A 27,129-nucleotide genomic window follows, 5' to 3' on the forward strand; every position below is an offset into this window, starting at 1 on the left:
TCCATAATAAAACTAACTTTACTTGGCTCTATCAGTCGCACCTTCGCGCGCGATAGTAAAGGGAGGACCCTTTAAGCACGAGAGTGGGAGGCGCTGAATTTTCGAAGTCACTTGGAGTCAAACTAGTGTTGAATACATCGAACATGCAAAAGGTACGGTCTATGTGGAAATGGAGCAGGTGAAAGAAGAATACTACCTTGAAGTTAAAGGTACGTTAAATACGCAATTGCCAGTCCTGTGTATTTGTTCAAAGATAACAATGTACTATCAAACTGACTACGTGTCACCTGTACAGTACTTACATGTCATAGAAACTGCTTAGGACCAGGAAACGGCGACTTTATGTTAGTCTAAAATCGATTACAGTGTATACATTAATGTTTTCCTCTGGAGTGTTTACATTCATTTAATTTAGCAGATTAACGTATTCAGAGCGATTTCCAGCAGTGAGTATAAACCTTCAGTGAAAAAGATTGTCTACCTATGTAGCATTTACATGAGTAAATACTTAATTCGTTTTAGATTTCTGTGGTTGGAGTCATGGTTTGTCGTCAGGTTTTGAGTTACACAAAGTAAATGGGCACGGTGCTTTAGGCTATGGTAATGTTGAAAAGTTATCACTGGTTCAATATATCTGTAGGCGTAACTATAATGTTTGTGCGAATCAGTAATCTAAAATCAGTTTGGACTGCTATGTGCTGTGACTGATGACTAAGGAATACATTGATATTGGCAAATGGGTTGTCACATTGCAATCAGGTTGGCAACTTTATTTTTTGCATAGTACTCGTACATCAATAAAGTTTTTCAAACACTTGTAACATCTGGAATTTTACTGTATCTTTTTATTTTAATATAGGCAGCACTATGATCAGTAACCTATAACCCTCCCATGAAGAACAGCTGTAGAGGACAATCCCAGACAGTAGCAGAGGATGGAACAAGCCTTTCCCAGCCTCGATACTTCAAGTCCAATCAAACCTAACCCAGGAGAATTCCAGCTCAGGGTGGAATTCTTTAGGAAGTTGGGCTACTCAACCATGGAGGTACGGGCCGCCCTCATGAAACTAGGCCTGGGTACTGATACCAACTCTGTACTGGGGGAGCTTGTCCACAGCGGTGCCAGTGCTGTCATCTCAACCTCCAGCAGCCTTGAGAGTGGTGAAGATACTACAAGTCCAATAGGCTTAAGCAAGTCCTCTAGGAACCAGGGTCCCCCCAGAGACAGCCCAGTCTCATCACTGGAAGACAGGAGAGACACAGACACTGGTCTGAAACCTATCATCATTGACGGCAGCAATGTGGCCATGAGGTGAGGAAGCTGAGAAGGAAACATTTGTTTACTTTGGTTTGTAAGTTAGTATTCAATTGTAGTGTTTCAAAATTGATTTGAGCTTTTTCTCATATTCTCAGATCTTGTCATTTAAAATCTCAAATATTTTGACCCATACACAGCATACACCCAGGTTATCAGCAATATAAAAAGTGACTTGAGTGAAGTATGCTACAACGTTGTCTTTCGCAGTCTGTCTCTATCTCTATCATACAAACCCAAGTAAACACCTGTGTACACACATACAGCAGACTTCAAAGCACACCAACATATATCATTGTTATGTATGAGCAAATGTACTTGTGAAGTTAGTTTAAATTATTCTTATCATTGGTCCAGTCTTTCCAGATTTCTATTAATTATGACCTATATTTACCTACCTGATTTAAGTAGATTTTCTTCCAAATACAGTAATTGTTTTCTAAAAACGTTCTGTGTTGGAATGGTGTGGGGTTATTGGACTACCCCAACAGCAGAAGGCTGTTGCCGTAATAACAATTATTCAAATTATTTAGGCGATTAGGTTGCCAATTTGGCAAGCAATTCTTTCTCTAGAGTGGCCAGCTCATATTTCTTTGGAGTATGACATCATACTCTATGGCATTTGTTTCCGTCTTTTGCTCTGACCTTTGGACCAATTATCACTTTCGCTCTCCCTTTACGTTTGTCACACCTTTTTTTTTGTGATATAAAAGAATGAAACAAAGATAAATCATGTCAGAATTTTTTCACTTTTAATGTGACCTATAATGTGAACAATTCAATTGAAAAACAAACTGAAATCTTCGAGGGGGGAAAAATGAAAAATAAAAACCTTACAATAACCTGATTTTCAATTTATAAAATCTTTGCATATGTTTTTTTTTATTCTGTCTTACTGTTCAAATAAACATACCATTGAAATTATAGATAATTTCTTTGTCAGTGGGCAAATGTACAAAATCAACAGGGGATCAAATATTTTTTTCCCTCACTGTACCTTGTACATTACAATTGTATGGAGTATTTCTGTTACTCAAACTCTTTTTCATTAGATTGGACAGTGTTGGTTTTGGTTCATGCCATACCTGGTGTGTAAAACTCTGAGAACTGTAACTTTTTTGCTTACTAGTACTGAATGGAAATACTTAGAGGACACATGAACTAATGAAATATAGAGGAAACTCCCATAATCCACTTTAATGTAACTTAATCTTCAATGGCTAAAGATATGAACACAAGATGTCCGTTCGCAAACTTGACATCACTACACCTGGATTGGTACTCAGTAACTGAATTCTGAATGGACAATGCCGGTGTCAGCGGCACTGGAATTTACCAGAAAATTACAGTAGGTTAATTTAAAGTATTTTCCCTTTTACAGCATTACCAAAAATAACAAAAAAACTTAAATCACTACTGGTATAAGATACTGGTATAACGCGACACCCCTAGATTGTGACACGCACAATCCTGCACGGTGTGTTAAGAACATGAAACGTAAATTCAAACCCTATGGAAAGGGTTATGCTTACTGAGAAGTCTATCTAGTGTTTTAATCTCTCTAGTAAATGTAAATAACCACAAAATGCATTATTTGGTTTATTATTGGTAATATAATTTGATATTTGCCTAAAAAAAACAACTCTAACTTTACCATGGAATTGGTAATACATCTGCCTTCTGTGCTAGTAATTTTGAGAATTTTATTAACCCCATTTCCTGCTCTCTTTTCTTCCAGTCACGGGAACAAGGAAGTTTTCTCATGTAGGGGAATTGAGTTGGCAGTGAACTACTTCCTGGATAGAGGTCACTCAACCATTACTGTCTTTGTGCCATCCTGGCGCAAGGAGCAGCCAAGACCTGATGTCCCTATCACAGGTTAGAATCAGTAATAATAATGACTATATTGTAAAACAAGTAATAATTTCTGCATGTGAAATGTGTATTAATATGCACATCCCAACTCCCCTCAATGAAGAGCAATGAGGTTTAGGGGCCTGACTCAAGGGCTCATTGATAGGTTTTTCAACTCAATAATTTTAAGGAGCAACCTTCCGATTACTGGCCACACGCTTTAAATACTCCCGTTCCGGGAACAGAAATGGAAACTAAGAAATAACAAACAGAATCTGGAACAAACATTGTCTCTATGGTTAATAATGCTATTTGCAATTAATGGGATATAATGGGATATATGCATGTTAGACCTAATTTTTGACTTACTTTTAGTATACCTGGACAGTTGTTTCGGTCAAATTTTTATTTCAGAGATTTATTTGTCTGTTTATTTGTGTGCACAAGCCCATTCTCCAGTTTCAGACTCACCCCAAAACATGTTCAAACTTTCTACATACAATTCTAAAGACTAAAATGTTTTCAGGGGGTATTTCACAAAAAAAGTGTTTTCTTCCTGCAAATATCACTAGTGCATTTGGAGAGAACAGACTATCTACTAAAGCCATTGTGCGGTCAGTATTGTTCACCTCACTGATGAAATAGTGCGCAGGTCATCCCTTGTTTGTCTAGACAGGCCACAATACGGAGTAAATGGCACAGTCAACAATGTATTAGACCTGACTGCCAGGCTCTGTGGAACTTGAGGTTTACATGGCCACATGAGACCTGCAGTATATGGATTCAGAATTTTGTTCTGATAAGAGGGCAAAGCAGTAAGTAAACACAGTTTGTGTGATACACCTTGTATCATCGTAATGGTGGAAATTGTGAACTAGAAAGCAGTATAATTCTCAGAAATTTTACTTCCACCAAAACAATTATCTGGCTGATTCTTCAACATAAAGTGGAAAATGAGGTTTAACATGCTAAAAATATTTGTAGTACTGTGTGTGTCATTGTAGAACTGTCCCAATGATGAAATCAGAGATTTGGTTTGTTCTTAACGTGAGTGTTCCCAGTATCCCAGACCCTACTGGCTCTGTATTTGGGGCAATGTGGGTGGATATGCAATTCCTGTTGAAAAGTAAGAACAGAAAACTTCTGTTAATTATTATTCATCCACAACCTAAATTCTTTACAGTTAGGCTAAGAATTGTTGATGTGAATTTTACCTAAACCATATAAACTCAAACATTTATGTACCAGGTGTTCTAAATCCAACAAACATATTTAATTAGTTAACCAAAATGTATGTTATTTATATTTTTGTAAAAAAAAAAAAACACTGGTACTAACAATCTTAATGAATTGACCTGCCTTAGAGCATGCTGTGAATATACACTGCTCAAAAAAATTAAGGGAACATTAAATCACATATCCGGTCTCAATGAACAAAATATATTAAAGATCAAAATGACATAACAGTCAATGGAATCCAAAATCACTGACCGATTGAGGGCTGTATTCAATCTCACACCGAAAATCAAAGTAAACACAGGCTGTTCCAACTTGCCTGAATTTCATCACAGCAACTCCTAATGTGACTCAATAGTGTGTCTAGCCCTCACGTGCCTGTATGCACTTCAACAATGTCTGGGCATGCTCCTGATGTGACTGCGGATGGTGTCCTGGGCAGTGGCGTTTTTATATGTAAAAGGTTGGTGGGGCACAAACCATTTTAAAATATAGGATACATACCAGTAATGCTACAAAACTCCCTATTGCTACTGATGTGTTTACTTAACACATCAACAAAACACTTAACGACGGAGCAGCTTGCTTCTACCAGGTGTTGTAGTACACATACTGGAAAGAGAGAGAGACCTTCTTGTGTAATTGCTCTCCTCTCTCACACACATGTACAATTACCACTGTCACATTTACAAACCTAAATTAGGAATGCAACCAAGCTCAGAACCAATGTGCCTATAGGGCCATACGCGAACAGCAATGAGCTCAACACCACTGAAGGCCACAACGAAGCGGGACTTTTTAGGGATACAGATCTATTCCATGACAACCTTAATAGATAAGCATGGACACACTGACACTCATCACCATCTATATCAATCGATCCAGCACAAAAATATGACCAATGCACTGGCCAGCACCACAAAGGCAGGATGATAAAATGTGCTTTCACTCAACAAGGCTGAGGGCTCACTTTAAAAAAAAGGTGGCACGGCGGTTCTTCCTCTGGGCAAACATTTTGATTACTTTGGGAATGAATCAGCTGGCTTTCGATGGACAACATGGCCAATGCATTGAGTCGTGGCTGTCCCATGGTATTGCGAGTGAAGGTTTTTACCCTCTTCAAGGTGGAAAATTCCTCTCTGACTCTGATGTTGTCATCAGTGTTATGATAATTTTCAGCAGAGTGACGGTCTCAGCAAAAGCCTCCTCTAGGTTGTTCTCATGGATGGATCTTAACAGAAACAGGGCCGTCTTACCAGTGAGAAGCTCAGTGTGGCGGTACAGAGTGGTCAGCTCAGACTTCCACTTTTCCTCGTTTCCTAGAGGTCATAATTTCACCGCACAGTCATGCTCAGATGTAGGGAATGACAGGAAACATTTTGGGAAGAGCGAGCTGTCAACTACCTTGGTAGCGATCAGGTGGTCACTTTGTGAAAACCTCTGCTCCACCTGGGAGATGACTGTGTCGCATGCCTCTTTCATCGCCGTCGCTGTGTTGGTTACTTGTCGGCCTGGCTTGTCTGTTCCATCATGAATGGTGGCAGCCCATTCATCAGTTTGCACATCCTGGTTATACACAGGAGCAGCGCAGCGTGGTTTTCCCAAACTGCATTGACAACTGTACTTTTAAAGTTCCATCGTACATCAGGTGGCCTTGGAATGCGTCTCTGTGTTGCCTCAGCAAGTGCTGCAACACGTTTTGGAGCAGCAGAGAAAAAGGTGGCAAAAGCAGTTAAATCTGCAGAAAACACCTTCAGGATGCTCATCCTTGCTGAATAAAGTTGCTGGGAGGTCAGGTTCCGCTGGTGAGCATAGCAGTGAACAAACTGGGCATGTGAGTATGTCTCTTTCATTAGCGTCTGTAACCCTCAGACGTTTCCACTCATTATAGCCTGAGCGATCAGCTTTTCTTCCAGCTTCAGTGGTTCCAGCACACCTTTTATGCTATTCGAGAGGCTGAGTCCAGTTTTATCTATGACTTCCACAAACTCCAAAAACCTATCTGTCATTGTATTATCAGGCAACACATATCGCAACACAACCACCATTTTTGTGATTTACAGGAGACATCAGTCGTCTCATCTGCCTGTATGGCAACAAATTATGTCTCGTCCACTTGCTTGGCTTTCTCCTCCCTGTACACTTCATACATAAAGTCTAACAGTTTGTTTTGTACAGTGCTAGATGTCCCTTTGAAGATGGGCTGAGCATCATAGTGCCTCTGAAGTCTCAAATCGCCCTCACACATAGTCTCAATAATGCATATGAATATTCCAGGATTCAGGAAATCCACTGACTCGTTCCACACAGTTTAATACATGTTATGATCCGACTGAGAACGTACCGGTTTTCCTCCATCTGTTTGTTAGGCTGCTCAATGGAGTGCCTGTATGCACTGTCAACTTTGGCTGCAACATTTACCCTTCCAAGTAAGCCCAATTTCACAGCATTGTCCAGATTACTCCCGCTGCTCTCATGTTTTGCAATCCTCTCAGAAAGATGTTTCAAATATTTTTAACCCATCCTTGACCAAGTACCATTTCCACCAAATAGAAGACATGGAAAACAGAAGAGTGCCTTCTTCTGTATGCTAACCATTAGCCACTTTTTCTTCAAAAACCACTCCACGTTAAACCCTCGGTTACTTTTACCAGCAGTTTGAGTGATTACAATATCCTGTGGCTGATGGGCACCAAGTCGCTTTACTTCAAGTTTCTCCTCCAAATTAAGGGTTTCAAACCGGTGCTTGAGTTTATTCATTTTCTCAAGTTATCTGGCATTTGTGAAGCTAACAAGCTAGCTAAGACAATCCTTGCTCTTCCTGCCGATTAATATTGGCACCAGACAGACAGACCAGGTCTAAAATACGAAATGACACATGACTGTTTCTGAGTCTGGATAGCTGAACACCTACTGTACATGCATATTTCCATATTTAAAAGACAACTGTCCAAGCAAAACATTGAAAACACAGTGTGCCAGAAGATTTTCTAACTTGAGACACTATGCAGGACCTGTCAACCTAGAGCAACCTTGTACTTGTTCACATGAATCAGACTAAAATGTAGTGCGGTTATACAACCACAGAGAAAACAACGAAATTTGGACAATAGTATAAAAAGTGCAAAACTTGCTTAATGAAGGGCTGCATTGTCTAACATGTTACTCACACAGAATGGCATCACTTGTTTGCACAGACCGATCTATTAATATCTCCATCCTACTCCACACTATAGTCATGGGACATACTCTCTCACTAGATTAACTGCACGTTTAAGAACAATAGCTTTTTGTTTTAAGTAATGGTTCCTTCTATAGAAACAACAGGATGTATGAGTGGCCCATACTAAATTAAACTGTTGCTAGTGCTCTTCCCCATAATGTGGTCATTACATTACAATGTTATGGTAGTCTTACTCTCTTTCACCAAATAAAGCCTTTATTCAAGCTTGTTGAAAATCTTCCTGAATGCAGGTTTTAGTTTAACATAAAGATAATACTCTTGTTAGAGGGCTAAGAGTAATAAGCTTGCAAGTTTGTTTATATAGCATACATAGAAGCAATTCAGTGTGCTTTCCAAAGAAAAAATATATATTTTTAAATAGAATATAAATAAATACTACAATAAAAACATGCATAAAATAGTCAATTCAATGTGCTTTAAAAAGAATAAAAAAACAAAATTGAATGAAACCATATTAAACTGTGGTTACGTTTAAGCGCTCAGTCATTGGCATGTGAAAATAGTTTTTAACCTGGATTTAAGAATGTATGTGTTTGCCGCACGTCTAAAAGCTTCAGGTAGTTTATTCCAGTTTTATGCAGCATAACTGCTAAATGCAGCTTCACCATGTTTAGTTTGGACTCGGGGCTCTACTAGCTGACCGGAGTTCATGGATCTAAGAGCCCTGCTCGGTTTATAATCTTCAAACATATCAGAAATATATTCGAGGCCTAAGCCATTCGGTGATCTATAAACTAAAAGCATCACTAAAATCAGTTTGTTACTGACTGGAAGCCAGAGCAAAGATTTAAGATGTGCTATGTTCTCTTGGTCCTGGTTAACATTCTAGCAGCAGCATTCTGAATGAGCTGCAGCTGTTTTACAGTCTTTTGGGGGAGTCCAGTTAAGAGGCCATTACAGTAGTCAACCCTACTAGAGATAAAAGCATGGATGAGCTTCACTTGGTCCTATTTGGACACCAAGCCCTTGATCAGTGGCGGTTCTAGCTTGTATGGCTCCCTGGGCGAACCCCTCGTTCAGCAACCCCCCCCATATAAATGTAAAAACATACAATAATTCTCATAAATATCAAAGTAAGAAAGACAAATAGAAATGAATTGTAGTACAATTTATTGTAGTACAACACCAATAAAAAAGAATCAAATGTTTCCACTTTCCCTATTGCTAACAAAAAACGCACAAATAAAACTAAATTGCACAAAGCCTAGATGGCTCCTCATCCTGGTCAGTGCCTGAGTGTGCTCCAAAATCTTTCAGAAGTGCCCCTGAATTTGCATTGAAATACAGTATATGAGCCTGACGACCTAAATACATTTAAAGTATGTCATTATGCACAATTTCTGAAACTCAGAATTGGAACCAAATGGACCACAGAACCTCCTCCGCTAATTTTAGACATAAGACAGAGGCAAAATAACACAAAAGATACAAGAATATCAGCATAATATAGATATTTTAAGCCCCTACCTAAATCCACCACTGCCCTTGATTCTGGCTGTCTTGTTAAGATGATAGCTGTTTTGGTGATCGCTTTGATATGACTGGTGAATGTGAGATCTGAGTCAGAACACCAAGATTACACATTTGGTCCCTGGTTTTTAGAGACAGAGAATCCAGCTCTTCACTGATACCTATTCTCTTGTTTTTTATTGATAAACAATAATCTCTGTTTTATCTTTGTTTTACTGTAGACAATTTCGGTTCATCCAGGTATTTGTGCTCTATACAGTGACAGTGACCACTTGAGTTCACAATATTGCTGAGTTGATTGAAGACAACCTTCTCAGTGATCTTGGCTATAAAAGGGAGATTTGATACAGATCTGATTGTTCAATATAGATGCATCCAATGTTCACTTTTTTCAAATAGAGGCTTAATGGCAGCAGTTCTTAGAAATGTTGAGAAAACGCCTGATTGCTGAGAGCTGTAAACAACTGTAATTGAATATGGTTGCCTGGCCATACCGCGCCCTAGGTAGTTCATGTGGTTTTTCGGACGCATGTGAGCTCATTTGAGGTAGATGACCGGATGGTGAGTTCTTCCAGTGTGTAAGGATTCCGGACTAGACTTCCTGGTTGAGTGAAAAACGTAAGATCCAGAACAAATCTTTGTCTAAAATATAGTTGGTAAGACTATGACTGTAAAACATTAAAAAGCTTGATACTAAAAATCAACACAAAGTCCAGTACTATATTTATTGAGACTGTTGCATTAAAATAAGACCATTATTTCCTTATTTTAATTGGCAGCAGTTTCCCAGTAGTGCACTGACTATAACTGCTCTCTATTTATTTGATGTTATCTGGAATATAAATCTTTGGTAAATTTCCTTGTTGGGTATTGCCATTGATGTCACAATACATTTTGAATGACTTAATTGGAAACCAGTGACCTGTCCCGCCCCCATAATTCTGTCATAAACTGGAAATGCTTGTTTGGGCTGTACTTCCAAGACTGGCGGAGGTTGTTAATACATATTTACAAAATGGGAGTGGAGATTATTTGGTGCCCCGTGCACAGGGAGCAATCACAACATTACCTGTTGGGAGATACTGAAAGGTATCTTTAGAATCATGTTTGAGTTACTGAGGTAACTCTGAAATCATCCAGAGAATAATGGTCGTACGAAAGTACATTTCAGTGGAAACATTTCCTCTAAAACTAACCTTGAAATACAACTTCCTTAATTTAGAATTTTGCAGAACATTGCAATAGATTAAAAGCTCAGCACCGTACCAAAGAAGAGTATGGCTTCAATTAGCCACATGTGAAACTCACGCTCAATAACGCGCCAACTAGTTAGCAACAGAAGGTCAAGCAATGTATTCGTAGGATACGTAACTGTGGATAATGCATAATGGTTGCTGCAACATCAACTGTTGGTTGGCTAATCAACTGTCATTGTTTTTTCTAAAGAAAACACATCCGTATCATGTGCAACACTGCCCACTGTTTAAATAGCGTAGTGGTTAAAGACAGTCTACCACATAGAAACCGTAGGTTGAATCCAGCCAGGCATATCAACATTCATCCCTTCTAGTCACAGGCCAGCAGAACTAGGCTTGCCTGGTTCCTTTTCTTGTTTTTGGCAATTTAAGTTTAATTAAAGTAAATCCAAACCAATGAGTTCCATCAATTGTCTGTATTTAAGTTGGTTGGTGCCATTATATTAATAAATTATTGACGTCAACTACTTCAATTGAACTAATCACATGGTTGATGGACTCTGGTATTTTGATTCACTTTCCCATGTCCACATAACTAGGGACTATCAAGGATCAGTTATAAGGATATGATTCTGTGTGCATTGAAGCACACTACTGTTTGACTCATCACCTGGTGCCCAAAGCTTGCATGGCTCACTAGATTTAGTGACTTCGATGGAGCAAGTAAACCAAAGGTTCTGTTTTAACCCCAGTAACCAGGAAGTAAAACTGACCGCTGCCCTCAGTCTGTCCTGCAAGGGAATTGGGGAATTCCCAACCAGGAAATGCCTCACTGTTCTCACACACTTATGTTAATGTTTTGCCTGGTGTCGTTTACTGTTTCATATTAAAAAAATTATCAAGCTGGTTGAATGAGGGCGGCACATGGTACTGGAAGTTTCTATGTCCAAATGGGAATACTTACAGATAAAATGAAAATGATCTATACCAACTGCTTTACAAGTACTACAAGAATTCTGAACAAATTATTAGTATAATCTATTGCACAATCTAGACGAGCCTCAACTAAAAAAAAGTGTTTTAAATTAAATAGGCTTTCTGGTGTAGGGTAATGGGACAGTTGATAGTAACAACCGTCAAACTAGGAACAGTAAAGTGGATTTAAAAAAATAATAATTGTAGTGACCATTGAAGTTATACTTCTTCTAATGTGATGTTAATTGTGGCATATTGTGTAATGTTCACAGTGCATGCTGAAAGTATTTAGACCCACCTTTTCCATATTTTGTAATTTAAAACAGATATTCGAAAAAATGAATTAAAATGATTTTTGTCCTCTTCAATCTAAACACAGAAACCCATAATGACCAAAGAAAAACAAGTAGATACTGACCTTTCACCTTTTCAACTAAAAGATTAAAACAAATTTGTTTTGTAGAATTATGCATTAATGTTGATGATGTAGCTAGTTTTACCATATTGTTATTGTTAAGGTATCCTTTAACATAATTTGTTTTAATTTGAAACATGCTCCCCTATTAGTTCAATAATTAATATTTATTCAGTCTTTAAAACATGAACACTGTCTTGTCAGACTTGCAACTCTAATTGTTGGAAAATTTCCCTCATCCATCAAGCAAAATATAGTGTGCTGTTTGCAAAGAATCTAAACATTTCATGCAGACAGATAAAAGAATATGACACTGGTAGAATTTGTCCAAAGAAACCTTGAACAAATGTTATAAATGTGGAGCGCTATATCTTAAACTGGAAACATTTGCTATAGGTTCCTATTCAGGTTCATTGAATTAATGCTGTACATCAGGTGAATTTATTCAACTTTCACTTTGCATGTGGCAATTTTTTGCATAGTCTGTAGGGAGGATTATGTGTAATGTGATACTGATGGGAATTGTGTTGTTTGAACAGCTTATTTAATAATTGGCAAGTAAAGTAATGCATTTGTTTAATATAATCAATGTTTATGTGCTCTGTATGTTTTCCGGGCTCATCCTCCACATTTGACAGATGTTTCCACTGTGTGTCCCCTGTTTGATTGGCAGGCTGTGACATATTTTATTTAAGCAATTTTATGCAACCTTTTATCAATGTAAAGTGTCTTGCTCATCACATGCAAAGGTCTAAAATACAAAATCTTATTTATCTGTTTTAGAGTGAGTAGTCCTCTTAATGTGTACTAAGAATACACATGAAGGTTGGGCATTGAGATACAAAGGTCCAAACACTGGAGGAATAATTTTGTTATTAACCGCACAACTGAATGATAAAAGATGAAAACATAAAGCGAACCAGTTCTGCTTTTTACCACGCTAACAATGTGGCTTAACTATTCTGGGCTCATGTTTATAAAGCATCCTACATTCTGATAGCATCCATCCTAGATAAGTGCTTTGTTACGGTAACACATGGTAAAAACTCACCCTGGATGGGGTAAATTGGGAAATTATTTGATACTTTACTTTTTAGACTAACCTTTGACCTTTTTACCAAATGTCTGCCAATTGATTGTCATTGGTAAAGTTTGACAAAAACACTGGTGATTCTGTAGCCACTGATGTAATGACTTCCTACTTGGTTGATCTCTGTTTTTGATTATTCTTGGTCAAAGAGCAATACCGGTTCCAGAAATGTCTACAGCGTATATAGTGTTCTCAAAAGTTTAAATTACTTAACCATTTCCAAGGATGGGTGTGATGTATGTGTGGAGGGCGCTGGACTACTATGTAGCAGGGTAAATCAAGTTTAGATTAGTTTAAACAGGTTTCACATAACCTCTATGTTAAGTGTGTTTGTGTTGGATGTTTTTTGTACAGTTTCGTTGGGGAGCGTCTGTTCCATGTGTTGAAAGATTCACATTCATCCATCTTACCACTTGCTGTAAATTCCTGTTACACAAGTTCATAGTATGTCTGTAAATGTCTCTTCAGAGCAAAATCTCCTGTTGGACCTGGAAAAGAAGAAGATTGTGGTCTTCACTCCTTCTAGACGTGTTGGTGGGAAACGGGTGGTCTGCTATGATGATCGTTTCATTGTGAAATTGGCCTATGAGTCAGATGGAGTGATTGTGTCAAACGACACCTACCGAGACCTGCAGGCAGAGCGTCCGGAGTGGAAGCGCTGTATTGAGGAGAGGCTTCTCATGTACTCCTTCGTCAATGACAAGTGCGTGCTGGATTGTTATACTATGAACTAAATCCAAATATGTGGATTTCAACAGTGGCAGGCATGAATTATTTTTTTCTTTTCAAACAATCCCTAGTTAGTCTTCTACAGAGGGTGATATATTAAAGGAAAAAAGTTGCTTCCATACATGTGTACTGCATTATACAGTAATATTAAGCTGTTAACGTCCTATCATGCTCTGTGACATAAAAAATAGGATCGGAGATTGTGGTAAAAAGTGCACAGTTGGTAACTGTGATGCTCGTGGATTTCTTTGATATGTAAGGAAAAACAGAAGAGCAACTCTTTCCAAGGTAACAGAGTGTCAATGCAGGACGTGATCAGACTATTGTCAGAAAGAACAAGAACTACACAGCGAGGGATATTATAGTAAGGTTGCAGTGCATAAAACCCTCATTACAATGTGTTTTTCATTTAATTTGTCACCCAATCTGTTTGTACTACATATGTGCTTAAACATTTGCATACCCTTGGAGAATAACTAATATACGGTGGATATAAAAAGTCTACCCACCCCTGTAAAATGCCAGGTTCTTGTGATGTAAAAGATAAATCATATCAGAACTTTTTCCACCTTTAATGTGACCTATAATGTGAACAATTCAATTGAAAAAAAAAATCTGAAATCTTTGAGGGGGACAAATAAAAAACTCACAATAACCTGGTTGTGTAAGTGTGCACACCTTTAAACTAATACTTTGTTGAAGCACCTTTTGATTTTATTACAGCATTCAGTCTTTTTACGTAGGAGTCTATTAGCATGGCACATCTTGACGTGGCAATATTTGCCCACTCTTTGCAAAAGTGCTCCAAATCTGTCAGATTGAGAGGACATCTCCTGTGCACAGCCCTCTTCAGATCACCCCACAGATGTTCAATTGGATTCAGATCTGGGCTCTGGCAGGGCCATTACAAAACGTTAATCTTCTTCTGGTGAAGCAATGCTTTTGTGGATTTGGATGTGTGCTTTGGGTCATTGTCTTGCTGAAAGGTGAACTTCCTCTTCAGCTTTCTAACGGACGCCTGAAGGTTTAGTGCCACAATTGCCTGGTATTTGGAACTGTTCCTAATTCCCTCCACCCTGACTAAGGCCCTGGTTCCAGCTGAAGAAAAACAGCCCCAAAGCATGATGCTGCCACCACCATGCTTCACTGTGGGTATGGTGTTCTTTGGGTGATGTGCAGTCTTGTTCTTGTGCCAAACATACCTTTTGGTATTATGTCCAAAAAGTACAACCTTGGTGTCATCAGGCCATAACACATTTCCCCACATGCTTGATGTTTGTTTTTGCAAACTTCAGCTGGGCTTGAATGTTTTTCTTTGTAGGAAAAGGCCTTCTTGCCACCCTACCCCATAGCCCATTCATATGAAGAATACGGGAGATTGTTATCACACCGCCAGTACTTGCCAGAAATTCCTACAGTTCCTTTAATGTTGCTGACTAGCACAGAAGTCCAGTAACTGAACACCGCTCAGGTTCAGATCAGGGGGGCCGTTCCTCCCAATCACGCCCCTCCAGGTGTCACTGTCGTTGCCCACGTGGGCGTTGAAGTCCCCCAGTAGAACACTTTCGGAGCACTTTCCAGCACCCCTCCCAGAGACTCCAAGAAGCTCGCGTACTCTGCACTGCCGTTCGGCCCAAACAACAGTGAGAGACCTATCCCCGACCCGTAGGCGCAGGGAAACAACCCTCTCGTTCAGCGGGGTAAACTCCAGCACATGGCGGCAGAGCTGGGGAGCTATAAGCAAACCAACACCAGCCCGCAGCCTCTCACCATGGGGAACTCCAGAGTGGTGAAGAGTCCATCCTATCTCAAGGAGTGTGGTTCCAGAGCCCAAGCCGTGCGTAGAGGTGATCCCGACTACCTCTAGTTGGAACCTCTCAACCTCACGCACGATCTCAGGCTCCTTCCCCGCCAGCGAGGTGACGTTCCACGTCCCTAGAGCTAGTTTCCGTGTCCAGGGATCGGGTTGTGTAGGCCTCCGCCTTCGACTGCTGCCCGATCCTCTCCACACCGGCCCCTTATGGTCCCTCCTGTGGATGGTGAGCCCACAGGAAGGCGGCCCCACGTCGCTCCTTCGGGCTGAGCCCGAAAGGCCGGGCCACCAGGCGCTCGCGTACTTGTGATTAATCAGAGTCAATTTAAATGATGGCAGGTGTGTAATGACTTTTATTTAACATGAGTTAATTCTGAACACAGCCACATCCCCAGTTATAAGAGGGTGTGCACACTTATAATAACAGGTTATTATAAGGTTTTTATTTTTCCCCCTCGAAGATATCAGTTTGTTTTTCAATTGAATTGTTCACATTATAGGTCACATTAAATGTGGAAAAAGTTCTGACATGATTTATCTTTGTCTCATTCTTTTAAATCACAAAAACTTGGCATTTTCACAGGGGTGTGTATACTTTTTATATACACTATGTACCGTTTATAAAGAAAACGAGTGAGCAGGCAAAACACGTCTTTTATTTCTTATGGGATTCACATTTGGTCTTAACAGAATGGCTCAATCATAAAACAAAACATGGCAACAAAAAAAAATTGACTGACCCCTGTTTAAAAGTCTGCATACCCTTAGTTCCGAATAATGTGTATTGCCCCCTTTAGCATCAATGACAGTGTGCAGTCTTTTGTAATAGTTGTCTATGAGACCCTAAATTCTTGCAGGTGGTATAGCTGTCCATTCGCCTTGGCAAAATGCCTCTAGGTCATTCAAAGTATTTGGTTGTCTTACATGAACCGCACATTTGAGATCTCCCCAGAGTGGCTTGATGATATTTAGGAGACTGTGATGGCCACTCCAGAACTTTTCTGCTGTAACCGCTGGAGGGTCAACTTGGCCTTGTACTTAGGGTCATTGTCGTGCTGGAAAGTCCAAGAGCATCCCAAGCACAGCTTTCGTGCAGAAGGATGCAAATTGTCTGCCAGTATTTTCTGATAACATGCTGCATTCATCTTGCCATCAATTTTCACAAGATTCTCTGTGCCTTTGGAGCTCACACACCCCAAAAATATCAGTGAGCCACCAACATTCTTCACCGTGGGGATGGTATTCTGTTTACTATAGGCCTTGTTGACCCCTCTCCAAACATAGGGCTTATGGTTGTGACCATAAAGCTCTATTTTGGTCTCGTCACTCCGAATTACATTGTGACAGAAGCTTTGAGGCGTGTCAAGGTGTTGTTGGGCATATTGTAACCAGGCTTTTTTGGTGGCATTGGTGCAGTAAAGGCTTCTTTCTGGCAACTCAACCCTGCAGCTAATTTTTGTTCAGTATCGTTGTATTGTGCTCCTTGAAACAACCACACAGTTTTTTTCCAGAGAAGCCTGTATTTCTCCTGAGGTTACCTGTGGGTTTTTCTTTGTATCCTGAACAATTCTTCTGGCAGTTTTGGCTGAAATCTTCCTTGGTCTATCTGAACTTTGGCTTGGTATCAAGAAATCCCAGAATGTTTCACTTCTTAAGTGATTGAACAGTACTGACTGGGATTTGCAAGGCTTTGGAAATCTTTTTATATCCTTTTCCATCTTTATAAAGTTCCATTACCTTGTTACGCAGGTCTTTTGACAATTCATTTCTGCTCCCCATGGCTCAGTATCTAGCCTACTCAGTGCATCTACGCGAGAGCTAACAAACTCATTGACTATTTATACACAGACACTAATTGCAATTTAAAAAGCCATAGGTGTGGGAAATTCACCTTTAATTTCCATTTTTACCAGTGTGTGTCACCTTGTGTGTCTGTAACAAAGCAAAACATTCAAGGGTATGTAAACTTTTGATCAGGGCCATTTGGGTGATTTCTGTTATCATCATGATTTAAAAAGGGGGCCAAACAACTATGTGATAATAAATGGCTTCATATGATCACTATCCTTAAAAAAAAAAAAAGGATAGGATAGTGATTTTATTTTCACATGATCAGTCATATTTTCAAAATCATTGTCAAAATTTCACACTTTCTGCCAGGGTATGAAGACTTGAGCACAACTATGTGTTCTACTGAAAGATACCATTTTAGAACCAGGGTAAATGATGCAGATGATTAGGAGCAGACATTAGCATTGATGTAATTCAGTCAGAAATAAAATGTAAACATTCCCCTTTTACTTGACCATGTTTTATTATCAATTATTAGTTGTTCTTTTCAGTCCTACTTATATGATTTTCTAATCGGTATGGCACATTTTCTGTCTAGATTCATGCCCCCGGATGACCCGCTTGGTCGACGTGGTCCAAGTCTTGACAATTTCCTCAGGAAGAGACCTCTACTCCCAGAACACAAGCGCCAGCCCTGTCCTTATGGTAAGGGTGAACAGTAATGAGGACTTTGTCCTGTTTCTTTTCTTTGTTTTTCACAGAATGAATCCCAGGATGAGGTTCCCCATTTTAACCGCACCTCTGCACAGAGACTGTTTGTGAAAGGCCTGACTATTGTCCTGTGGAATCGTGGGCTTAACTTTATCATGTTGTATATTTAACATTTGTTAATAATCCTGTTGTAACTGTAATTCCATTTCAGGTAAAAAGTGCACTTACGGTGTGAAGTGTAAATTCTACCACCCTGAGCGCACACAACAATCCCACCGATCATTGGCTGATGAGCTCAGGGAGAAAGCCAGGCTCTCCTCTGTGAAAGAGGGCCGAATTCCAAACTCGTCAACCCATACGGCCCCCCTATTGGACCCTGGACAGTTTCCCGCCACATCAGTGGATTATGATCTGGAGCGCATGTCACTGGAGCAGCCTGCTTCCCCAGGCGGTGGCCACAAGGGTATTGAGAACACCTCGCTTTGCTGGGATATTCAAGGCTCCAGTAGGAATCAACATCACCATAGCCACAGAGCATCAGGCTGTGTGCCCAGTATGCCATCCCCCTCCACTGCTTCTGAGATCCCCTATGCCAGCGTTCCATATGAATGCCTGGACTCTGGTTTCGACTCTTATGACAGCCAAAGCCAGTACTCTAACATCTCCAGGGGCCACAGCAAGGCCTTCAGGCCCAGGCAGCAACAGCAGGGCTTCCCGTCTGATTCCAGACATGCAGGCATGCATCCAGAGAGGGTGCCCCAGGAAAGCCCCCAGACATGCAGGTGTTTTCATTTGGCTTTGTCCGCCGCGCCACAGAAGCAGGATCACTATGGCAACTCGCAGCTTAAGTCCCTCTCCCAATCTCAGCCAAGGTATGACACGTTTTCGCCCCCTCTGTACCCAGCCAACATGAACCACCAGCACCACTATAGCCTCCCCTCTAACTTCCAGCAAGGTGGGGTGGGGGGCCAACAGTCCCACCTCCATCAGCACCCCCAGAAGTACTGGTCAGATCCCTTCTATGGTGAGATCCACCAGGCCAGGGCATCTTATAGCCTCCCCTGTGGCCCCCAGCACCATCACCTCCCCCATAATCCAAGGAGCTCCTCTTATGGGAAGCCCCAGTCATGGCCCCAACCAACTCCACCTACCTTTGACCCAGAGCGAGAGGAGCTTCGTAAGAAACTGCAGGCCATCTTCAACCCCCACCAGGTGGACACCGTCATGGGCATGTTCCCTCACCTGATGGATGCCCAGAAGCTGGCTGCAGAGATCCTTAACCTCAAATCTCAGGGAGTGTCCTTCTGATGCCTTAATGAAGCTCCTTCATGTGGCTGATACAAGATTGAGATCAGGTTGGAGCACTAACTTCCATGGAAATCATTTGTTCATGTTAATAAGTGACTTGTGTGCCAAAGTGCATTGGGTAATTATTCTCTGTTGATTTAACCTTCCTAATTTATGGTGATAATTTGAACTGTTTAGCAAAAGGGCTCAAATACATGTTATTTCCGTGGTCCTTCTTTAGGAATATCGTACTTTGTATGGTTTATGTTAATCCATGTCGGGTAGTTTGGGATTCTGAAGAGTAGGGTTGTTTAACTGGAGTTTTTGGGGGTGTTGACTTTATTTAAAGTTGTATACTGTACATCTTTAGGACAGTGTAAGCAAATGGCTCTTGTATCACCGTGTAATCAAGTGCAATATTGATATGGGATATATTTGCTCTAGACATTACCACAAGAAAAGTGGTCTAGTTGTAGAGACTGTTTCAGTGTTGATGCATATTGTATCATTTGGGATATACTAATGCTGTTTTTCTAAAAATCAGTGCCCAAGTAGTAATAAATGACTGGCCATGTCTAAAATGGCACCTTTACCCAGCATGCTTTGTAACTGTACATTGCAGTTCTGATGGCCATAGTATCCTGTGATGGACAAATGTTCAGTATGCCATCTGTCATTGTAGTATGAAATGCAATGGCAAACCTACTTGTGTCCATGTACTGCAGAGCAACATCCAAAGAACATCTAACACTAGATTATATTCTTCTTACCTAGAGTATCAGACAAAGAACCTGCCAAAGAAACGTATTGAAAGTTGGAAAAGCACTTTATGTAATTGGTCCATTGTGATCTAATATGGTGAAGTTCTCAGCATTGTATAAATGGATATACAACAATTTTGTCTTTTGTTAACATGTACTGTAATAATTACAATATGTTCTGTGAGGGTCTTTGGAATCACCAAAGATTAGGTACATCCAATAGATCTTCCAAAATGTTTGTGATACTATCATTATGTACAATGATTCATTGTTGATTTTAAGTGACATATTTTAAATGCATATTTAAGTTCTTATGGACATTGTGGGTAGAGTTGTCCTTTTGCACACCTTTTGGTAACATTTCCAGAATTCCAGATGTTCTTGCTAATGCCTTGCTGACTTCAGGAGTCCTCCAGGTTTTTGTGGTAACCTGGATATTTATTGGAAGTTTCCAGAAATGTGCAACCCTAGAATTAGATATTGAAAATTTTGAGGTAATTATTAGGTTTTTACATTTTATGGCCATATAACTACACCAGTTATTGTGTACTCTTATATACTTTGTTTCGAAGTAGGTTTAGACTAGAAGTAGATTCCATGCCAAATAATATATGTTCCAAATATTTCCCTACCCCTAGTATTTCCCGAAATATATAGGATAGTGTTTTAGCTGTTGTCGGCTGGACATGGGATTTATACCCTTGTAACTTAGTAGTTATTTTTACACTTAACCACAGCTTTTGAGTGTTGTGAAATTATTTTACAATGAAATGAAAACTTGAAAATACAAAATTTTGTCTCTATTGTAAAGTCTCAGCATGGATACAAATAAAATGTTACTTCAGTTATTTTCAGTATTGATTTTGATATATAGTTCTTATATACAGTAGTAGTTTCATGCTTTTCACAAGGCTTTTTGTATCTAAAAAAAAAAGAAATAGAAAGCTTCAAATTGCACCAACTCTGTATGTTGTTTTCTAGAGAACCTCATCTTTCACAAAAACATATTAATGTTGTTAATGTATGGTAGATGGTGAAGAACAGGGTACCTACATTTATTATTGAGGAATACCCAGGCTCAACTTTACTTTGTGCAACTGTGTTTCAACTTTAGCCTTAATACTGGATTTGACTAGACTGTAGTTCAGAAACCACTCCAGTTTGATCAGCAATCCCATGGCCTCTTCAAGGCCCCGTGACTGCTTTTCATTCAGCGCTGTGTAATCTGAGCATTAATAATTACAATGTGAATGTACGTTTCATTGGAAGTGGATGTGCCTAGATAATGAGAACAACAGAAACCTCTCTGTTTAGATTATCTCTCTGTAGGTTGCACTCTGATAACCACAGGAATGTGTACATTGACCATTTGGCTTGGGGGTTACTGTCTTGGAAATCTGATCTTTGCTATGTAGACACACCCTTCAATGTATATATCAACATTATAGTGAAAAGAGATTGAGGTTGTGTAAGGAAGACCAGGTCCTTAACCTCATGAACACGACTATCTAATGCTGCAATAAATAATTGAATTACTCTCTCCCTTGACAACCGGATATGTGATAATTATTTTAACCACTATACGAAATGGGTGATTTCTAACAGTGCACACAGTATTTGTTAAGCAAAAACAGTAGTAATGCAAGATTGGACACCAATCTCATAACACTCAAAATATAGTTTTTGGCCTTACATGATTATGGACTCTAGCAGACCATTTAGATGTGCTGATAGTAATTATGTCGAGTGTGATCACATTATAAAAGAGATGTGAAGATTTGATGATCAATAGCTACTAAGAAAGAGAAAATGGTGGTCCTGTACTCCATTACAGTTTGTAGTTTTGATTCCTACTGTTCCTACACCTTGCCATTTTGTATATCCTTTAGGACAAAAGCCTCTGCTAAATGGCAGTTGTATGTTCAATTCTAGGCATGTTATGACATGTATGTAATTACATTGGAAAAACTATGTAACCCTTTCTGACTGGCAATAATACAGTGAGCACAGTGTACCATAAATTAGTTTTTTATTGCATGCAAATTAAGCTGTGGTTAGGACTAGGGATGTGAACATTTACAAATTGAAAACGTTTAGAGAACAAAGGCTGGGACCTTTCATATACAGTACTGACTGCTGATTGGAAGAGAGGATTCCAGCTACGGTTATGCACAAGCACCTCTCATTAAAACTCCCCTCTTGCTAATAATCAAGCTTCTGTTTCAAGCTAAACCGGCTATTGAACAAAACGAGTTAAGTAAGTTTCTGTGTGTAAGAAACTTTTCCTCGAACAGGCTGGAGAACGCACCCCATTTACCCAATCCCTTGAACGCACTCCTCACAGCAGATCCCGATTACCTGAATACTAATACTGACTTGTGCCTGCCTGTCTGACCACCTCTCTGGATTACCCCTTTCAGTATACTTCTGCCTCTTGTCTACTGTGATCCCCGTTTACCAACCTTCTGCCTGCCCTTCCACTCCGTGCCAGACTGTCCCTGGATAAATCGTTGTACTTTTCAAATAAACATCCTGCGCTCTGCTTAGAACCCGGCTAATACTTCTCCGTGTGCATTCATTACACCATGTTGCCCAATCTTCCGTGGGCAGTGACCCAATTTCAGAAATGCTATTGCCGTAAGCTAAAGATAAATTACCAGAGACTCATCTACATGTACGTTGCTTGAACAGACTCTGTCCAACCAAGAAAATCGACAAATATGGTCTTGTAATGAGGAGTGTAGAGATGAAATAACTGCTAGTTATCTAACTGAAACAGATTGTCACTTTGGTTTTTGGTTTGTTAAATAGTTCACATCCATCAGCAAGGTTGTCCAACAGCGGCGGTCCCAGTTAACTTGAGGTATAGCAAACCATAATGTATCCCTTTAGCCACAACTGAAATGTGTCTGTATTGTATTTCCATAGAACATGGATTACTAAATAATTGCAGACCATATACTCGACTCCTTACAGGTTTCCCTTTTTTTAAATGCCACGTCAATACCTCTACTTTTTTATAATTCAGGTCTATATTTCATGTATACAAAGTCACTAAACAAAAAAAACTGACCGTATATTCTCTTTGTTAGCATGTTGTAAAATTATGGAATTGATATTTAAAGCCATTCCTACTTTATTTTGTTGAACCTGAATCTGTCCCGTGGCAATGTTTGAAATACTTTTTTGAATATTTTGAAAGGTATTAAATGTGTATTAATTGTTAAATATAATTTTTGAAGAGCCCTTTACTATACCCCTTATAATTTTTTAAGACCCCTTTCATGATATGGTTCAATAAATCAGTTATACCTAAGCAAGATCAAAAAGCCCTAATATACACTAACCTAAAGGATTATTAGGAACACCTGTTCAATTTCTCATTAATGCAATTATCTAATCAACCAATCACATGGCAGTTGCTTCAATGCATTTAGGGGTGTGGTCCTGGTCAAGACAATCTCCTGAACTCCAAACTGAATGTCAGAATGGGAAAGAAAGGTGATTTAAGCAATTTTGAGCGTGGCATGGTTGTTGGTGCCAGACGGGCCGATCTGAGTATTTCACAATCTGCTCAGTTACTGGGATTTTCACGCACAACCATTTCTAGGGTTTACAAAGAATGGTGTGAAAAGAGAAAAACATCCAGTATGCGGCAGTCCTGTGGGAGAAAATGCCTTGTTGATGCTTGAGGTCAGAGGAGAATGGGCCGACTGATTCAAGCTGATAATAGAGCAACTTTGACTGAAATAACCACTCGTTACAACCGAGGTATGCATCAAAGCATTTGTGAAGCATGAAACACGCACAACCTTGAGGCGGATGGGCTACAACAGCAGAAGGTACCACTCATCTCCACTACAAATAGGAAAAAGAGGCTACAATTTGCACGAGCTCACCAAAATTGGAAAGTTGAAGACTGGAAGAATGTTGCCTGGTCTGATGAGTCTCGATTTCTGTTGAGACATTCAGATGGTAGTCAGAATTTAGCGTAAAACAGAATGAGAACACGGATCCATCATGCTTTGTTACCACTGTGCAGGCTGGTGGTGGTGGTGGTGTAATGGTGTGGGGGATGTTTTCTTGGCACACTTTAGGCCTCTTAGTGCCAATTGGGCATGGTTTAAATGCCACGGCCTACCTGAGAATTGTTTCTGACTATGTCCATCCCTTTATGACCACCATGTACCCATCCTCTGATGGCTACTTCCAGCAGGATAATGCACCATGTCACAAAGCTTTTTTGGTTTCTTGAACAAAATTGGTTTCTTGAACATGACAATGAGTTCACTGTGCTGAAATGGCCCCCACAGTCACCAGATCTCAACCCAATAGAGCATCTTTGGGATGTGGTGGAACGGGAGCTTCGTGCCCTGGATGCGCATCCCACAAATCTCCATCAACTGCAAGATGCTATCCTATCAATATGGGCCAACATTTCTAAAGAATGCTTTCAGCACCTTGTTGAATCAATGCCATGTAGAATTAAGGCAGTTCTGAAGGCGAAAGGGGGTCAAACACAGTATTAGTATGGTGTTCCTAATAATCCTTTAGGTGAGTGTATAATCAACAAGAGAAATAGAAAAAATAAATGCAAAAACACTACTTTTCATTGTCTTTCATTGACTACCGTACTGCATCTGCCAACACAAAAGGAGACGTTTATATGTGAGCCCTGAATAAATGTACTTGACCAAATAATGACATTTGTATTAATTAAATAAGAGACTTTTATGAAACAGACTTGAGCTATTTCAGATCAAGCCAATTGGAAGACCTATCGTCAAAAACCTTCTTCTGTGGTGTCGATTAGACTATGTTATCCATTTTCTTTTCTTCTTTGGTGATACATGGAATAGACCAGCCTACTGCAGCTTTTTATCAAACTCTGCAACACTTGAAACTTTGCAGCAGTTTGAAATATACCAACACTTTTATCAAATATTGTAACACTTTTTGAAATTTTGTTAGATGTTATGAAAAATGGCAACATAGCTACAGAATGTTGTGGCCTGCAAAACTTCTGTCTGTCTAAAACAGATACTAAGGCATTTTGACTTGATGAAGGAAATGTAGTAAAGATCAAAGTCTTTACTGTACATTGTGTTATTCATTGAGAATAGAATTATGTAAAAATGGTCAATGGAAACCAAAATCACCAACCGATTGAGGGCTGGATTCAAACTCACACCAAAACATTTGAAATCACAGGCTGTTCCAAATTGCGTCCATTTGATCACAATAACTCATAATGTGACTCAGTATTATGTATGGCCCCTACATGAGTAGTAAATGTAGGGTATATTGTGTCACTTTTTTATGGTGGGCGGGGCATCCAGATTGATTTGACAGGTGGGCGGGACATCCGGTCTGCCGGGTATGGACTTCCTGTATGACGTGTGTTAGAGCTGGTGACTTTGTAATTTATGATTGCGTCGATGTTTGATGTTTTACAATGAATGATGAGCATTATAACAGGGGCGAGATGTTTGGTGTTTAACAATGGGGTCTTAGGGTTCTGGAATGTTAAATTCCCGGGCAATAAATAAGTGTTTTATCAGCGGCATGATGTTTGGTGTTTAACAAATGGGGCGCCAGGGTTAAGCAATTCTATAACACCCTGGCATTTTATGTTCTGATAAGTGCTACAACAGATGTCCTACAACCAGTGGGTGTTAACCTTCCATGTTTTACAATGTGCGTGTAGCATGGTGTTTTTTCACAAGCACAGAATTACCTATGGGAAACATGCTTTTTTGTGTAAGATATAAATAAGTGGTCAGGACTTACGATTTTGGAGAGTTTCAGCCCATTTTTTATTTTAACATGAAATTGTTTTTTTGATTGGTGATTGTTATGCAGAGTAATGCTGAGATTATGATTGATGAATCACTATAGCTGGTGTGTCACAGTGCGGTGAGAATCAGTGCCACCGTCCCGTACACCTCCAGTACCCATCACTCCACAAACACATCCCGGACTTGTCTTCGTGTCACATGTCTTCAACTATTCACACCAGGTCCCTATCATCCCGTTAGTATGTGTTTAAATATTTCCCCACTGCTCCCCACATCTGTCGATCATTGTTGGTACTCTCTGTGTGTCACACGTAACCGCTGAGTGGTTCTGTTTTGCTGTCTAAGGATTCAGCCCCTTTGTTTTCTTTAAGTTTGCTTTTGTATGCTCTTGTTTGATTTTCATTAAAAACCCTACACCCAGTATATTCGCCTGCGCATGGTTCCTCCACTACCGCCACCATTACATGGTGGTACAAATTGTCCACAACCATGATCCATGAAGACAATTGCCAGTCCGGTGAATGGTGTACACACTACAAATTTTGTGTGCGCAATAAGCTTTGATAATGAGACGTGGTATTCAGCTAGAGATGGTGGCGTCGCTGCTTTTTTCCAAAAGTTTAGGCAACAGAAAAATGAGAACTATGTTGGCCCCCATCCAGAACCACATTTCTGTGTAAATACCATGATGGCTAAAGAAAAAGATGAGTTCCTGGAGTGTGGTGGTGTTGACCCATTCCGGTCAATTACCATTACTTCGGATTGCATGAAAGTCTTTTGCAACAGATTCCTCACCAAGGACACCATTGCATTGGTCCCCTCAGACAACTACAACCATTGTCAGAAGATATTCTCAAACAGCTCAATTCAATGGCTTGAATATGTGGCCTCCGATGAGAATATATCAATACAGCACGCCCTGAACAGGGGTGAAGTGAAAATCGGTGCCTACTCCGTTGATGGATATGCTGAACGCGATGGGGGGAGTACAGTCTATGAATTTCTAGGTTGTTTCTTGCACTGTCACCCAAAGTATAATTGTTCAGCAAGCACCAATCCAGTGACCAAGATTCAGAACGGGTTGATGCACCAACAATGGCAGACAAAGCTTGAGGCTTTAATAGAATAACACAACGTACATGTTCAATACATATGGGAGTGTGAGTGGAATCAGCTTAAAAACACATCCGCAGATGTCAAAGCTTTCTTGAAGACATTTGAGGTTCCAGAGCACCTTGACCCTCGGGATGCTCTTTTTGGCAGTCATACCAACACAATTAATTTGAGGTTTACAGCTCGAGAAGGGGAGACTATTCAGTATAACGATGTCTGTAGTCTTTACCCATTCTGCAACAAGACAAAGACTTATCCGATTTAGCATCCAGACATAATCTTTCGAGATTTCAAACCGCTAGACACCTACTTTGGTATTGTTAAGACTACG

The 27,129-nt window shown here is 39.9% G+C and overlaps 1 protein-coding gene across 3 annotated transcripts; it reads left to right on the plus strand.

Annotated features, from left to right (window-relative positions):
- Positions 1–85: 85 nt before the first annotated feature.
- LOC105027161 (ribonuclease ZC3H12A) lies at positions 86–21,182 on the plus strand. Of its 3 annotated transcripts, none has more exons than XM_010899108.5 (6): positions 86–209; positions 860–1,312; positions 3,054–3,193; positions 13,264–13,498; positions 17,727–17,833; positions 18,051–21,182. In XM_010899108.5, the coding sequence occupies exons 2-6, from the start codon at positions 936–938 to the stop codon at positions 19,145–19,147; spliced, it is 1,956 nt and encodes a 651-aa protein (XP_010897410.2). In that variant the 5' UTR covers positions 86–209; positions 860–935; the 3' UTR covers positions 19,148–21,182. The 3 variants fall into 3 exon arrangements, with proteins under 3 accessions (XP_010897410.2, XP_010897411.2, XP_019896230.2); XM_010899109.5 differs by having other exon boundaries at positions 899–1,312; XM_020040671.3 differs by lacking the exon at positions 86–209 and adding an exon at positions 696–759.
- The last annotated feature ends 5,947 nt before the right edge of the window (positions 21,183–27,129 follow it).

The sequence above is a fragment of the Esox lucius genome, chromosome 20, assembly GCF_011004845.1.
Source record: "Esox lucius isolate fEsoLuc1 chromosome 20, fEsoLuc1.pri, whole genome shotgun sequence".
Lineage (NCBI taxonomy): Eukaryota > Metazoa > Chordata > Actinopteri > Esociformes > Esocidae > Esox > Esox lucius.

What these genes read in the sequence shown, in the direction of transcription:
- LOC105027161 (XM_010899108.5), top strand. Translation starts at nt 936, where the DNA reads ATGGAACAAGCCTTTCCCAGCCTCGATACTTCAAGTCCAATCAAACCT. An exon ending in GGCAGCAATGTGGCCATGAG is followed by an intron (nt 1,313 to 3,053) that starts GTGAGGAAGCTG and finishes CTTTTCTTCCAG; the next exon opens with TCACGGGAACAAGGAAGTTT. An exon ending in GCGCCAGCCCTGTCCTTATG is followed by an intron (nt 17,834 to 18,050) that starts GTAAGGGTGAAC and finishes ATTCCATTTCAG; the next exon opens with GTAAAAAGTGCACTTACGGT.